This window comes from Benincasa hispida, chromosome 3 (genome assembly GCF_009727055.1).
Source record: "Benincasa hispida cultivar B227 chromosome 3, ASM972705v1, whole genome shotgun sequence".
NCBI lineage: Eukaryota > Viridiplantae > Streptophyta > Magnoliopsida > Cucurbitales > Cucurbitaceae > Benincasa > Benincasa hispida.
This window is the reverse complement of record NC_052351.1, coordinates 23,221,717-23,236,929: the sequence shown is the minus strand read 5'-3', so window position 1 is coordinate 23,236,929 and position 15,213 is coordinate 23,221,717. Positions and strand designations below refer to the sequence as shown.

General features: G+C 31.2%; 2 protein-coding genes across 2 annotated transcripts; one reads left to right on the top strand and one right to left on the bottom strand.

Moving 5' to 3' along the window:
* Nucleotides 1-1,079: 1,079 nt before the first annotated feature.
* Nucleotides 1,080-1,813, top strand: LOC120073489 (zinc-finger homeodomain protein 1-like). The gene has a single exon (XM_039026333.1). It carries the CDS (start codon nt 1,301-1,303, stop codon nt 1,811-1,813), a length of 513 nt encoding a protein of 170 aa, XP_038882261.1. The 5' UTR covers nt 1,080-1,300.
* Nucleotides 1,814-7,817: 6,004 nt separating this feature from the next.
* LOC120074545 lies at nt 7,818-9,376 on the bottom strand. The gene is made up of 3 exons (XM_039027700.1): nt 9,305-9,376; nt 9,023-9,084; nt 7,818-8,452 (listed from the first exon to the last, which is right to left on the bottom strand). Exons 1-3 carry the CDS (start codon nt 9,342-9,344, stop codon nt 8,009-8,011), a joined length of 546 nt encoding a protein of 181 aa, XP_038883628.1. The 5' UTR covers nt 9,345-9,376; the 3' UTR covers nt 7,818-8,008.
* Nucleotides 9,377-15,213: the final 5,837 nt, after the last annotated feature.

Here is a 15,213-nt window from a genome sequence, read left to right as displayed (position 1 = left end):
TGTTCTGTTCTGTTTGGCATGCAGACATTGAAAGCCACGCGCCGCCTTACGCGCCATCACTGCAATTTTCCAGAGGGTCCCACGTTCACGTCAGTCCGTTTCAGGTACGGGAATGCGTGCTAATACACACCACATTACCACAACAATGGTCTGCAACGTTTCTGTGTCGTTTTGGCCTTTTGGGTTTCCGCGCGTGGACCTCACTTTCCTTCTTCCATACTCTTCTATTGTCTTCTTACTAAGAAGCTGTTGAAGTTTGGTATTTGAGGTGTAGAATTGTTTATGTATAAGCATAGAAAGTTTTATGCTTGGAGTGAATAGTTATTTAAATTTTTTCTTTTGCTAATTGTTTTTATGTAATATACGGTTAAAGCTACCAATCTTTTCTTCTTCTTTTTTTTTTTTTTTTTTTTAAAAAAACCTATTTGATTTCAAATCTTCAAAATTATTTGTTGTACTTCTTAATTCTCAATCTCACTCAAATTTAATATGGAATTGAATAAATGCAACAAATTCTTTTAATTAGAGATTAACTTAGTTTGAATTTGAATTTTACATTTTTTTTTATAAAAAATTAATTAGAATAAAGTTTGGAATATATCTAAATTTAATAAAAAGCAAGTGTTAGATTCTATCAAAATCTTGATTTAAATTTGACTCAAAGTCTTAGTTAGACTTGGTGGAATTTGATCTGGAATGAAAATTTGATTATAGCCAAATTCAATATGATTCAAATTTATGTAACTTATCTTTTATTTTAAATTTGACCAATTTGTGGATGATAATTTGAAACAAAATTCTTAATTTGATAAGGATTCTAAATTGATAAACCATTTTAAATGATTTTTTTTTTAATTAAAAAAAGTTTATGTTTCCCTAATCTTAATCTTTTGAGAAAAGTAAATTGAATTTACATGAGGCAAGAAACATATACCACATGTTCCAAATTCAAACTTGACCCTTTTGCAGATTTTTAACTGCGCAGTAATGAAAATAGAAATGTAAAAAAAGAGAAAAGAAAAAAGAAAAACAGAGGAGGGAAAGAGGGGTTAAGTTTAACCGGGTAAAGCCGGTGAAAATGGCAGGGGTGGGGGAGAGAGTACGGGGGAGCGTTATTTGGTTGGGACTGGGAAACGGCAAAGTATATGAACCCTCTCTGAACAAACCACAGCTTTTTTTTTTTTGTTTTAGCAGAGTGGAAAATTCATGTCCACATTCTCTCACTTCTCTTATCTTCTCCTCCTCTGAAATCCCTCCCTTTTACTCTCACTCCTCTTTTTTTTCCTTCTCAATTTCCACCATGGATTTCGAAGATCAAGACGAACACGAAGAGGAGGAGATGGACATAGCCGCAGCGAGTTACGACTCGTTGCCGAACTCAGGAACCCGACTCAAAATCCCCACTAGTACGGACCAAATGGTTTCAACTGGACAGAGGAAACCCAAATACAGAGAGTGTTTGAAAAATCACGCCGTTGGCATTGGAGGTCACGCCGTAGGCGTCGGACTGGGAATCGGAGAACCATTTTTATTACCCCACCCTGGAAATTTCTCCCCTTACTACCGAACCCCAACTGGGTATCTCCACGTGGCGCCACACCACAGGCCGTTAGCTCTCCCGTCGACATCCGGCGGTGGTGGCACCCACAGCAGAGAGGAGCAAGAGGATATGTCCAACCCCAGCGGCGGAGGTGGCGGCGGCGGCGGCGGAGGAAGTAGTAGCTTTGGGAAGAAGAGATTTAGGACAAAGTTTACACAAGAACAAAAGGACAGAATGCTGGGGCTGGCGGAGACATTGGTTATGCAATGTTAATTTAATCATATATCATGCAATAATTAAATTCATTAGCAAAATAGACTGAGTTGGGCACCCCTCAAAATTAATTAAATTTAAAAAAAAAATCACAAAAAATTAAAAAAAAATCATAACTTCATTGTTAAATCAAATGTTAACTTCAACTTCTATCAAGAGCTCCATCTTTTTCTCTCTATTTTCCGGGATTTTTAGATTTAGGGTTTCATTATCCTCATCCTCATTTTGGGTTTGTGTTAATTAATTGGAATATATGGATATATCTAATGTATCCACTTATTAATACCCTTAATTTTTATATATTAGTGTGCCTTCTTCATTTTGTGCAAATTCAATTAATTCCTACTACTTAATTTCCCCTTCAATTACAAGTTGACTTTTCTTCTTCATTCGTGGAATCTAAGGAAACAGAAAAAAAAAAACGACAGAACGGGATTTCGGAATAACAACAACGTGTATGAACCTACATTTTTTCCGTTTTAACACTACACTAATTCATATGCTGTCAAGTACACACCAAAGTTGGAATTTAAAAAAAAATAAATTTGATTAATTAATGTCCAAAAGAGCAAACCCCAACTCTCATTTAAATTCATTTATACTTCCACCAGTATTCAATGCAAAAAAATTATGTCCTTAAATTTCTTTTTTATTTTTCCATTATCCATAGAGTAATCTAATCATTAATGTTATCAATTATTTTATGGGGAAAGAGTAAAGAGAGATTAAACATATTATGTGCAGAATTTTCAGAAACATGAAATGAAACATATATGGGGTTGGTTTTCTGATTTCTGTTGGGCATTATTGGTCGATAGATCCAATGTTTTGGTCTCAACTTTTAATTTTGTGTTCTTTCCTTTTCATTTTCCTTCTCTTCTTCAAGGGAACATGTGGGCACTCCATCTCCAACATTTTTCCCCTCTATTTTCTTTTCTTTTTAATGAACCCTTTGGTTTTTTCCCATCCCTTTGTCTTTCTGTCTCAAAGAAAAAAAGATTTTTTTTTTATTAATTTTTTTTTTTTTTTTTTTTTTTTGATAGAAGGGACATTCAGCTTTTGTCTGTGACTTGTTAGTTCATCCTTGCATAGAATCTCATCATCAAGATTCTTTTTTTAACCCCCCCCTAAAATAATCCTTTTAATTAGGCATTCACCCTTCAAATCTAAACCTAATTAGTTGCATAAAAAATTACATTTTGTAATTAGTAAAGAGAATATGGCAATAAAGGTTAAGTTTCGTCCTACATTAATTGCAAAGATTGAAGCATTATATGTTAGTACAAATTTGTTGCTTCAAACATATGAGCAATTAAGGAAACAAGTTTGTTTTGTAGCGGTTTTTGGAGTAAATAGATGTTTTTATACATCAAAAGAGAGCAGCATGTTGAACATGTGGTCCATTTAAAAATGACCAACCAAAACCTGCATACAAGAAAGCCATGGGGGAGAAGAAGTATTTAAGTCTCTAGTCAAAGTCAAAGATATATAGATATGAATAATATGAATCACAAATAATCAGAGAGAGTTTGTAGTTTTGTTTGTTTTAATCATAAATCCATAATCAAACCCATGAACCAACCTCTCCTTACTTTTAGTGGATTGCTCTGTCTTTATTCATAATTCGAGGAGTTTTAAAGCAGCTCATTTCAGCTCTGAAGAAGTGACGGTTTCTTCAGCCTTTTTCCCTAACCTCTGTAAAAACTATTGCCAACATCCTCATTTTTGCCTCACTCCTTTTTTTCTTTTTCAACCATATCCACATCATGCTTTTATTTTTATAAAATAAAAATAAGGGTACCTTCAAGTGATTATGAAATGGTTAAACCACTTGAAAACATGCTTTTAGTCATTCAAAATCAATTTTAATGATTTGAAAATTGCATTTGAATTAAATATTAAATTGTATTTGTGTGATGAAAGGCAAGTTTCGAAGTGAGTTTGAATATGATAGAAGTTATTTTAATTATTTCAAAATCACTCTCAAACATACACTGAATTTAGTTTTTAAAAACTTTGAGATACTAATGCAAGTTCTTCCTTTTCTAATCATATAAATTCATATTTTAAAGAGGTTGACAATAAGTTCTTTCAAAATTGACTATTTGTCCCTCTGTTAGAGGTATTTAAAAAAAAAATTTGATTGAATAAATAGCTCGATGAACAAATGGATCGGATCGAATTGAAAAATAGAAAGAGTTGCACAAGTTATACCTTTCATCACCACTTTGTAAAAAATCATATATGAATACGTTAGAACACCTGTGTGATCGATTGGTGAAATAGTATCAAGAAAAATAAAACAAAACATTTTTCTTAGGGACAAAATTCAACCATCAATGAATTTAACACTTTTAACGAAAATGTTTGTGTTTGCTTATTTGAACAAATATAACTACACACAAAAGAAAATAAATAATTACACGATATCTATAAATAGTATTGTTGTCTTCCTTCTTTCGAACTCTACATATCTAGTATTATTATTATTGTTATTATTTGTTTATTTTCCTGATCTTAACCCCTAAATTTACATTATTCATATTTGTTTAGATTTATTAATATAAACAGACGATACCTACTCTTTCGTCCATAAATTTAACGCCACAAGCTTTCAAAGATTGTTTTAAAACCAAATTTAAACATCAAGAGTGACCCTAAAACTATCCAAAGTTCATTGATATAATTGGATTCATTTTCTTTTTTGGAAAAGGATATGTGGATTGGGGTGTACTAGAACATCTTCACTAGGTGGACACTTTCTTAGCACTCTCATTGTCTCCTAATGAATTTTCATTAAGCACAATGGAGAAGTTACAAAAGTTGTAGGACTAGAGGTAAACCCCAGACCATATAAAATATAAGCAAAGATATTAAGAATTACAAAAAGCATGAAGATTCATGGCAATCACAGAAGGGCTGTAATCCTTGAAAAGTTTATTTCTATAAGACCAGCAGCCTACCAAAGAGTATACATCCTCCCATAGTTGCATACTATTCTTGCTTTGATCTTGGAAGGTTCGTTTGTTTCTTTCGTTTCATAGAGTCCAGAGGATTACAGTGGTGGTGTTATATATGATGATATCTTTGGTGTTGGTACCCTTTAGATGGTTGATACCTTCGTACAGATCTCTTATATTGCTGAAGTTTTTGAACCAGCCCAACATCCTTTCCATCATATTCCACAAAGAAGAGACCAGATAACATGAATGAAGATGAGTTCCATGTAAAGACACGACACGTTTTCTTTATTCATTAACTAAATGCCAACTAAGTCAAATCAAATCTATTCTATATCTTTTTATTAACTATATTCATACATATTGCAATTGTGTTAATTGGAGAAAGAGAGAGATTCAAAAGCAAGGTTTCAGTTATTCTAAATGTGAATTTTATTTTAATGAACAACCACAACGGTAAAATGAATGACATGGGTGAGGTCTTCTCTATTTACCTCCGACAATGTGCTAAAGGAGGTTCCAAAAATATACGATATGCCAAATTGCTTTGTCATCCATCTTCATCTATGTCCTTTTTCCTTTTTGTCTTTTATTTAAAGGACACATGGCTCTTCATACCTCAAATGTTGAAAATCTATAATGTTTGTTTCATGTCTACATGATTTGAAATCAACAACCATTGTGACAAATATATCCTATGGAGGAGTTTTTATGTTTGATGTCTACATGATTTGGCTCTTCATACCTTTAGCTCCAATATGTTTATCATGCCTTTGCAACTTGCTTGTTTCAAATCGCGTTTGGAGGATAACAATTGTATCTATATACTAACACGATTCTTTTCAATATGTTTTTTTTACTCAAATCATTCTAGATAATATATATCATAATAGGTTTTTGTTGAAATGGAATTATTTTTAAGAATTTTATAATATAGTAAAGAAAATGATGGGAAATAAGCCGGATAAGCTTTTGTATTCCACGATGAATAATATTGTACATTAACTCAAACAAAAAGTTGTTGATAATTTGGAATCATATTAACGGGAAAGAAAAATAATAAGGACCACATAGAAGAAAAATAAAAATATGCTGAAAATACTAATTTTGACTATCTTTCAACAAACTCCCAAACTAGAGAATTCTTAGGTGAAATAAAAGGAACGAGGATACGTAGATTATTCTCTACTTTGAATTCAGACGAAACTTTTATGAATTTGTTCCTAAGCTATAAGGGAGTGCAAAATTTAATTGTATAGGAACATGAGAGATTTAGTGTGAAAAGTGAAAATGAGTAATCGGGGATTAAGATTATTAAGGGACGGTGGATTCTTCTTTTAAGGTGGATTGATTAAGACGTGTCAGTGGCCCAACCATTGGGTGAATCTTTGCCTGGCCCATTTTATTAGATTGCCTGACTTCTGGCAACCTGGGGTTTCATTTCAATTTCTTTTTTTTATCTTATAATTATGATTTATAATAATAATATTTTTTCTTGTCAAATCAAAAGTGGGGTGTACGTGTACCAGGTAATGGGGGTGGGACAGGGCTATAAGATTTATGTTCCAAATTCCAATAGTTTTCATGGAAATGGGCCTACTGCTTCAATTTGGGCTTTTTCTTCTGGATGTCGGCAGTAGGCCCAATCATTATTTCTCTTTCTTTCTTTATTATTATTATTATTTTCTTCTTCTTTTATGAATCTTATATACACATGTAACTTTTCAATTACGCAAAGAAATTTATTCAATTTAAAAGCTCGAATAATCTTTTTAAACCTTTCACATGATAACTCTTTTGAAATTAGATGGAACAACATACAAATCGTTGAACAAGTCAAGAGATAATAAAATTTTATTGTATTTTGTTATAATTTATAAACAACAAACACATCTATAATACATTTATATATTTCATAATAATATTATATTGTCCATTTTTATGATAAACTCACATGATTTTTTTTTTTTTTTAAAAAAAAAAAAATAATAATTTTATCTGATAAGATAATGTACCCTAATCTTGAGATAGGATAGTTCTCTTGAGTCTTAGACATATCCACAATTTTAGTCCTCAATGAGCTGAAGTCCCAATTTATCTTTGTAGCTTTCTTGTAGAGCTTCTTTTGTTCATATAGCCTATAAAGAGACTTGCAAATTTCAATCAGAGAGAATCTCGAACTTTTTAGATAGAGAAGAATAATAAAATCAATAATATAATGAGAGAGTGCCAAAATCATAAATATCAATTTAAAAAATTCAACTTATACTACGTATCCTTCATTTATCTATAAAATTTTGTAGGCTTCCTCCACTTTTAGAGCTAAGTTAAATTATAAATTTGATCTTTATAATTTAGAAAAAAAAATAGAGTTTAGTCCTATAATTTTAAAAGCATAATTTAATCTTTTTGATGGGATAAAAACTTATAATTAATCCATAAAACTTGATAAATAACAATTTAACCTATTTAAAAATATCGTTTTTAAAAGTTTAATTTATGAAACATATTCACATAGCATTACAATGAAATGGTAAAAGTGTTGCCCATGGACAATTGAAAAAATAGACTGAATAATCAACCTTTAAAATAGCAAGAGGATGTTTGGGACAAAGAGTTAGTTATTATAGTTGGATTATAATAGTTTGTATTTGGGGTGTAGATAATTTTAGTTTGGAATACAATACTATGTGTTTGAGGTGTAAAGTATTTTAGTTTGAAGAGAACATAGTAAATACTATAACAAATAATAAAAACTTGATAAATGTAAAATAATAAAAACAGTAGCAAATGAAAGGTTTTAAATAGTATTGACTGTAGCAAATTGGATACTACACAATAGTAACAAGAGGTGGTTATTATAGTTTAAAATATTTTTTACCCCAAATACCTTAACGAATTATATCCAAAACGTCATGCATGATAATTAATGATGGTGAAAGGATATATGCAAGTGAATTAATAAGTTGCATAAAGAGTAATTATGAACATCTATTTTATACAAATACTCGATTACTACTAAATATGTCAAAATCAGCCTAGCTGTATAAAACTTTACTATTAACCTTGAAAAAGAAATTAAAAAATCCAAAAATGTTTCGATTATTTCCAATAAGCAACGACATGTCGGCTTTATTAACACAAACAAAACACACCCCACCAACAAATGAAACCACAGCTACATCCCAACATCCAAATTAACAAATTAAATATACTTTTAAACAAATAATTAGATCTATGGCACCGCCATTTTATTCCGATCAAATCTGACATTTCTCCGGACAAACGGCGGCGCCGCACTCGACCGGAGAGACTTCGCCCAATCCAACCTTTTCATCTCCGGGACTGCCGGAGCAAGGGTGTCGGACCGGGAAGTTCTCGGCCGGAGACTTTCCGGCGGTGGCGCCACCTTTTTGGTCTCTCTTATTTCCATCATTGTCCCTCCATCCATTTTGATGCTGATATTTACCTCCAAAAGGTCTTTCTTGGTTTTCAACGGCTTAATATGACCGGAAATTTTCCGGTGCTGATAAAGGCGGTTCAGGCGAAGGGCATGTTGGTATATCCCTCCTTTAATCTCTTCCTCCAAATCTCTCTCTATTTCATTCTCAATTTCTCGCCGGATCTTCATCTCTTCTTCTGAAATTGCATGCTCTAAACCCTTCTTCTCCACTCTTACCTATTCAAAATTCAATTCTTTACTCATTTTTCATCAAATGAATGTATTAAAAAATATCATTATTCAAAGTACTCATCAAAACATATATGAGATTAAGTATATTTTCAGCACTTAAAAAATTATTTCAAACCTGCCTGAAATTAAGATCATTATTAATATTTTTCTTTTAAAGAAAAATTAGTGAAATGAAAATTTAAATTAATGAGGATGTAAATTATTATAGTAATGTTGGCAATGTCTCGCTTTAACTATATTTTGAAATGTACTAAAATGCTGATAATGTCTTAATTTGCATTACCAACTTTATATATGTGCTTGTACTAGCCAACTTAAATATTGTTATAGTAATTAAGGTATATATATACGTATATGTATGTGTATATTCGTAATACTGTATTGTCACATGTATTGAAAGTATTTTTCTCTCTCAAAAACTAGGCATATTTGGTTGAAGTTTTATTTCGAATTTAGCAGACCCAATATTTTTATAGTTGGTTAATTAAGAAAATAAAATAGTCAAATAAAGATTAGACAAGTAAAAAAAAAAAAAAAAAGGGTTATGTTGCATACCACTTTTGCATGAGTATTATGAGGAGACGGACTCGGTGGCAAAAGTGACATATCAGCCAACCCTAAAAATTCCAAAGAAAATGTGATTTTAAAAACGAAATAAAGAAAGTTGATCAACTTACAAGCTGGATCATCGGTGAATGATCATTACAAAACGGAAATTAAAAAGAAGAAGAAGAAGAAGAAGAAGCATGTGTTTTGAAGTGATTAAATAAAATATCGCCCAAAAGAAAAAGGATAGTGAAAAGGAGGGGGAAAAAGAAAGAAAAAAGTGAACGGAACCTAGGATGTTGGGGTCGAAGCAATTGTGGAGCTGGTCCATGGGTTGAAGAATGAAGGGCTTTAATATATGGCTTTCGATCGACGTTGTTACTGTTAGTGATGATCATGTCTTTTTAAAGAGCTGAAAAGTGATTGGAATTGGTGTGTGTGTGTGTGTGTGTGTGGTGGGACAGTTGGAGAAATTAGTGATATTTTTGTTTGGATTATGGAGGTTATTTTAGTTGTAAGTGTGTGTCGGCAGTTGGCTGTAATTTTCCATTACATTTACGTATGGACATAATAATAATAATCATAATATAAATCAAAGAAGACATGGGGAGGAAAAACTGCTTTACGTGCAAGAGATTACATGGAGGGCCTCAGGCTTGGCTGTTGTTTTTGGGTTGTCCTTAAAGCAAAATCCATTTCAAGTTTATAGCCTACCCTCTCCAGATGTGTTTGATGTGAACTCTCTCACCATTTCCAGGCTTTCCGGCGCTTTATAATGGTTGGGGGATAATTTTGGATTTCAAAGACAAAAATAAACAACAAATAAAACCATAGCGCACAACTCTATTAGTTGTCTTTTTTTTTTTCAAGGTTAAACTATTATTTTCCTTATGTTTCATGTACTTTCAACAATCTTAAAATTAATCCGCCCTATGGTTAGTTTATTTGTTAATTTTTTCTTAAAAAAATAATTAGTCTCTATCAATATTCCCGCCCTTTATAAAATGTAAAGCTATATATATGTTCATCTGGTATTTTTTTTAATGAAATAAATTATTATTATTTAACTAAATTTGTTAAAAATAAATTTAAAAGATAATATTTAAAGTTTATTGAAAATAAATTGACCTAAATTTAAAATTTATTAAAAATATATAGATTTAAATAGAATGAACTCAAGTATAAAACTTTAAAAAAAAATCTTTTAATCAAATTAGATATTGTTCATTCGAGAAAAACTTAAATAGGATGAAGTATAGTAGTTTGACCATTGAGTTTGAAATTTGAAATAACAATTAGTGTTGGATTGGAGGAGACAAGCTAAACAACCATCGGTTATGGTGCCCAAAGATTATAAATTGTTGGAAAAGCATTGTTTTGTTAGACCTAATTTGTGTAAAGTAACACTAATACAAACATCTACATATGGGGAGAAGACATCCTAACAACTGACATTAGAGAAGCTTAGGTTATCATAATTGACCTGCATTCGTTTCTTTGAAGTCAAAAGTTCAATTTCTTAATCTCATAATTTTTGTATTAAAAAAAAAGCCAACTTGACAGAAAAAAAAAAGAGATTATGAAATTGGCCTAGACATTATTTAAAAATATTTATGGATAATAAAATTTTCTGAAACTAAAAAAAAAAAAAAACAATATATCCAGCAAGCTTTTACAATGAATTGAATTTTAGAGAAAGATAAGTTGAATTGGATGAACTTTTGGATGAATTTGAAAGGATAAAAGACTATTTTGAACCCATTTAAAATCCATTTTAAAATGGAACTTGGGATAATAATAACAATTATTTTAAAAATTATATATATATATATATATAACATCTTTGGGCTGGGCCAAAAATGACCGATTTTAGGCAGAGAACCTAGAGAAGAAGCCCAATCATGCATCAGCAATAAAATACAACATAGCTCATTTAAACTTCAGGTAAACCGTATAAATCCTAGTTTATTTTATTATTTAGAAAACATTTTAGTCCCAGAATTTTCATAAAAATAAATAATTTAGTATTTAAACTCTATACGATTATGACTTAGTTGGTGATTTAGTCTATATTTTTTTAAAAAAAATTATAATAATTTACTCTTTAAAGTTTAATATGTAAGATAGTCTATGTACTTTAGGATTTGTAATGGTTGAATGAGAAATTTCGACGAATCACAAGTTGCCACATCATCAACGAAAGCTCGAGCCTATTGAAAAAATTATAAGTTGGATCGGGTTGAGTAATTAAAGTCCCTCGGGCCCAACTCAATTCAAGTCCATGGTAAAATTTCAAGTCAAATTAAAGATTAAGCCCAAGCCCAATTTGGACTCAATAAAGCAATTGGGCCAAGTCCATGTAAAGCCCACGAGAAATCTCTCTAAATAGAAGCCTTACCTCTTCATTTAGGGGAGGTTGGAAGAATTGAAGGCCAAAGCTCTCTGAAGATTTGAAGTTCTGAAGCTACGAGGATCTGAAGTCTTCAGAAGTTCTGAAGCTCGAGGATCTAAAGAATGTAACTCCTCCAAAACTCTGAAGATCAGAAGTCATATTAAAACTCTGAATATTTAAGCTCCCAAGATCCAAGGCTTAAGCTCTCAAGATCCAAATATTGAAGCTCCTAATTCTTGAACACCAACGATCTTAAGCTTTTAAGTGATGAAGACTGAAGCTTCTCAAGTTTCGAAGACTAAAGTTCTCAAATTCAGAAGAACTGCAGATCTGAACTATTTGAAGCTTTAAAGATTAGAAGATTTCAACAAACTGACCATATCTTCACAACCTATAAGCTGAAGATTCAATCCCCTCAAACCTAAAGGTCAAGCTCAAGCCCACCTGTGAACTCTATAAATAGAGAAGCTCTCCTCATTTGGAGGGGTCAGCAATTCTATATTCCAGAAGCCCAAAGAGAATTCTCCCAGACTTCTGAAGCTAATCACAATCGAAGACTGAAGTCTTTCGGAGATACAAACATTCTTCAAAGACTTCAACCCTAAAAACATCACGCGTTTCACTTCTCAAATCAAGCATACACATTCGAATGAGAGAAAATCAGAGGATGAAGTACTAGATACCGAACCATGTCGCATCAAATCAACATCAACATCAACACCAACTCAAGTTCAACTCCATGAAATAAGTTTCTCCGCAAGCCTCGTGCAAACTTTAATCCTCCAAGACGATCAACAAGCCCAAAAGTCGATCATCTAAGAAGGTCAACAAACCCAAAGGCCGATCATCCAAGAGAATCAACCAGTTTAAATATAAAGTTTATTTTGAACACATCAAAAAATTATTGTATTAGAGATTGTATTTGCTATATTGAAATCGATACAAATATAAAATTCAAATTCCATGAATTAAGTTTCTTTGGAAACCTCGTGTGAATAGTAATGATTTTGTTTTTATTGTAAAAAAATATATTATTAAAGTTTTATGAAATTTCTTACACAAGCGTGTCAATAAACTCATCAATATATATATATATATATATAAACTAAGGCGCTACATAATAAAAATTGACTCTTAAATTTGACGAGAGATTAAATTGATACAAATTTCAAACTATAAGAATTAAATATTTATAAATTTGAAAATCTAGAAGTGTATGACAACTAAATCATTATTAATTAAAATTTAAAAGACTAAATTATTAATTTTATAAACATAATTTAGGGACTAAAAGTGTTTTTAAGAATAGAATATCAACCAGATTGTAAGCATCCAATTTATGTACTGAGTTTTACTCCAATTGACATTTTTGTGAGGTTAAAAACTCAGCAACCTTGAAACAACATTGAAAGTAGACACTAAGTTAGTAAATGGAGGGAATGAGATTAATAAAGGAAAATGATAAAATAAATTCAATTCTGATATCCATCTGAGCATGTGCAGAATAGAGATAGAGAATAATTAGAATGGGAAAATAAGTTAATTTAGTGGGTTTTTGAATTTCAAGGAGTAATATATTCCTGCTTTGTGGGTGAGGTTTGAGGGCCAACTACTAAGTACTAAAACTAAGATCAGAAGGAATCATGATTTTTAATTTTGGCTAAAACAAAAAACAAAAAGCAAAAAGATTCAGTTTTAAACCATAACCATATTCAAAGTTCAAACCCCGCTCTCTGTTTGTCTTTCTAAAAAGCTGGTTCATACCATATACGTATTATTTTATGCCTTATGGGACTCTGTCACGTGCTGTGCAAGTGCCAAGCGAGCATTTTAATAAACTAAAAAGAAAGAATTTGTTCATGCAAAGAAATAAAGGGAGAGTTTAAATAAAATTAAAAAAAAGAGAGAAGGGAATTGGTTTTTTGTTAATTAATTTTGACACACACTGGAATCTCCAGCAAGTTAAGGCCAGGTTTTGCAGTTGCTACCATTCACATTATATGGACCATATACTCATTAATTAATGCATCATATAATATAACTTTTGTTTTGGTCTATTTATATCAAAATAACTGCTTAAACCGTGGTTTCGTCTCTTCTGCCTTTTCTGTTTTAATATATCCTTAATTCACTATCCCTTCATGCTTCTCTCATCACTACACACATATTCCTACAATACCTCCCACTACTATGAAAAACGACCATAGTCCATAAAAAAGAAATCCATTATTTACAAATTTATTACAATCACACAAAGTTCTCTCCCTAGATCTCCATTTACCAGAGTACTCTCTCTCTCGAAGTTTTTGTACTACTTTTCAAACTAGATAATACAAAAAAGGATAAGTTAACTAGAGTTATCACACCTAACTTTAAAGTATTTTTAATCGGGACAATTTGAAACAAAACTACTTGTCGTACATTGAACCTTTTCAAAGTATGCACTAACTCACATAAAAAATTGCTAGGTCATGAATGTGAAACTGGCAACTTTTTAGATGGTAATAAATATCTTATTCACTAACCTAGAGTTCAATTGACTTCATTTATCCCATCTAACCTCATTTGATAGGGATGTTAACAATCTTAAAATTATATACTATTCATCTTTTAATCAAACAAATTGATTGAATTTATTAACATGTTTGGATTGAGATACTGAAATAGTTAAAATTATTCATGTTATTATGAGTAGTTCAAAATCATATTTAAAATTGTAGAATCAAACACTAAATTGATTTAAAATAACTAAAAACACGTGTCAAACACATTTTGAATGAGCCAATAGAAATTGATTTTAACACTTTTCAAACGAATCTCAAACATGTTCTTAGAATCATTTTGAAAATTACCGAAGTAGTATGTTAGTTGAGCTTCATAGATGTTGTCGCACGTTATAGGAAGGATTTTTTTTTTTCTTCTTTTTCTTTGTACACTAGAGGTGTGAGGATTTGAATCGCCAACCTCCTAGTCAGAAATAGATCCGTATGTCCTTTACTTGCTTTAGGTTTTTTATTTTAAAAAATAAAATTTATAAGCTTTTATTTAATGTAAATAGTTATAAATTTAGAATATGGTGGTCAAATTAAGGTTGGACCTCCTGCATTATCACGTGACAATGGGACAACTAAATTAATTCCATGAAGTACGAGATGACCTTTCCTTTCAACTTTATGGGGCAAAAAGGAATCCTTCATTAAATCTGCAAACAAACCTCCCACCACTTTATTTACTTCCTAAACTCTTCCTAATTAGTACCACAATGGCGCCCATATTCAGAATATATAATATAGAATTATAATATATCTTCATTCTTTTCTGAAATTATTTATTAATCATAACATTAAACTAAAGCACTTCCCATTCATCAATATATTCTAAACTTAATGCTACTCTACATTTTCACAAAACTCTCTTTTTATCTCAATTACAAGAAACTCATCACCATTTTCTTCATTCTTAAATTATTTATGACTAAAACGTACGATTTACAAGGTATCATTTCTTTGAACATTTTCAGATGAAATTGCTGTTAAAACCCTTGGAAAGAAAAACATAATATAGGTATATATAATAAAAATGCGATTGAATTGAACCTGGTATTATGGTAAATGTAAATTAAGAGATGGAATTTGAATAATTTGATAGAAACAGAAATATTCGAAAGGACGAGTGAATTCAAGTGGATACTTACAACATTTGAGACTTGACCATGCTTAGCTGTCGTTTAAGGAAACTTTATTGTTCTTTAATGTCTGTTGCAAAGCCAATGTTTTTAAGTGGATACTTGTCAGTGACAACCATGGCA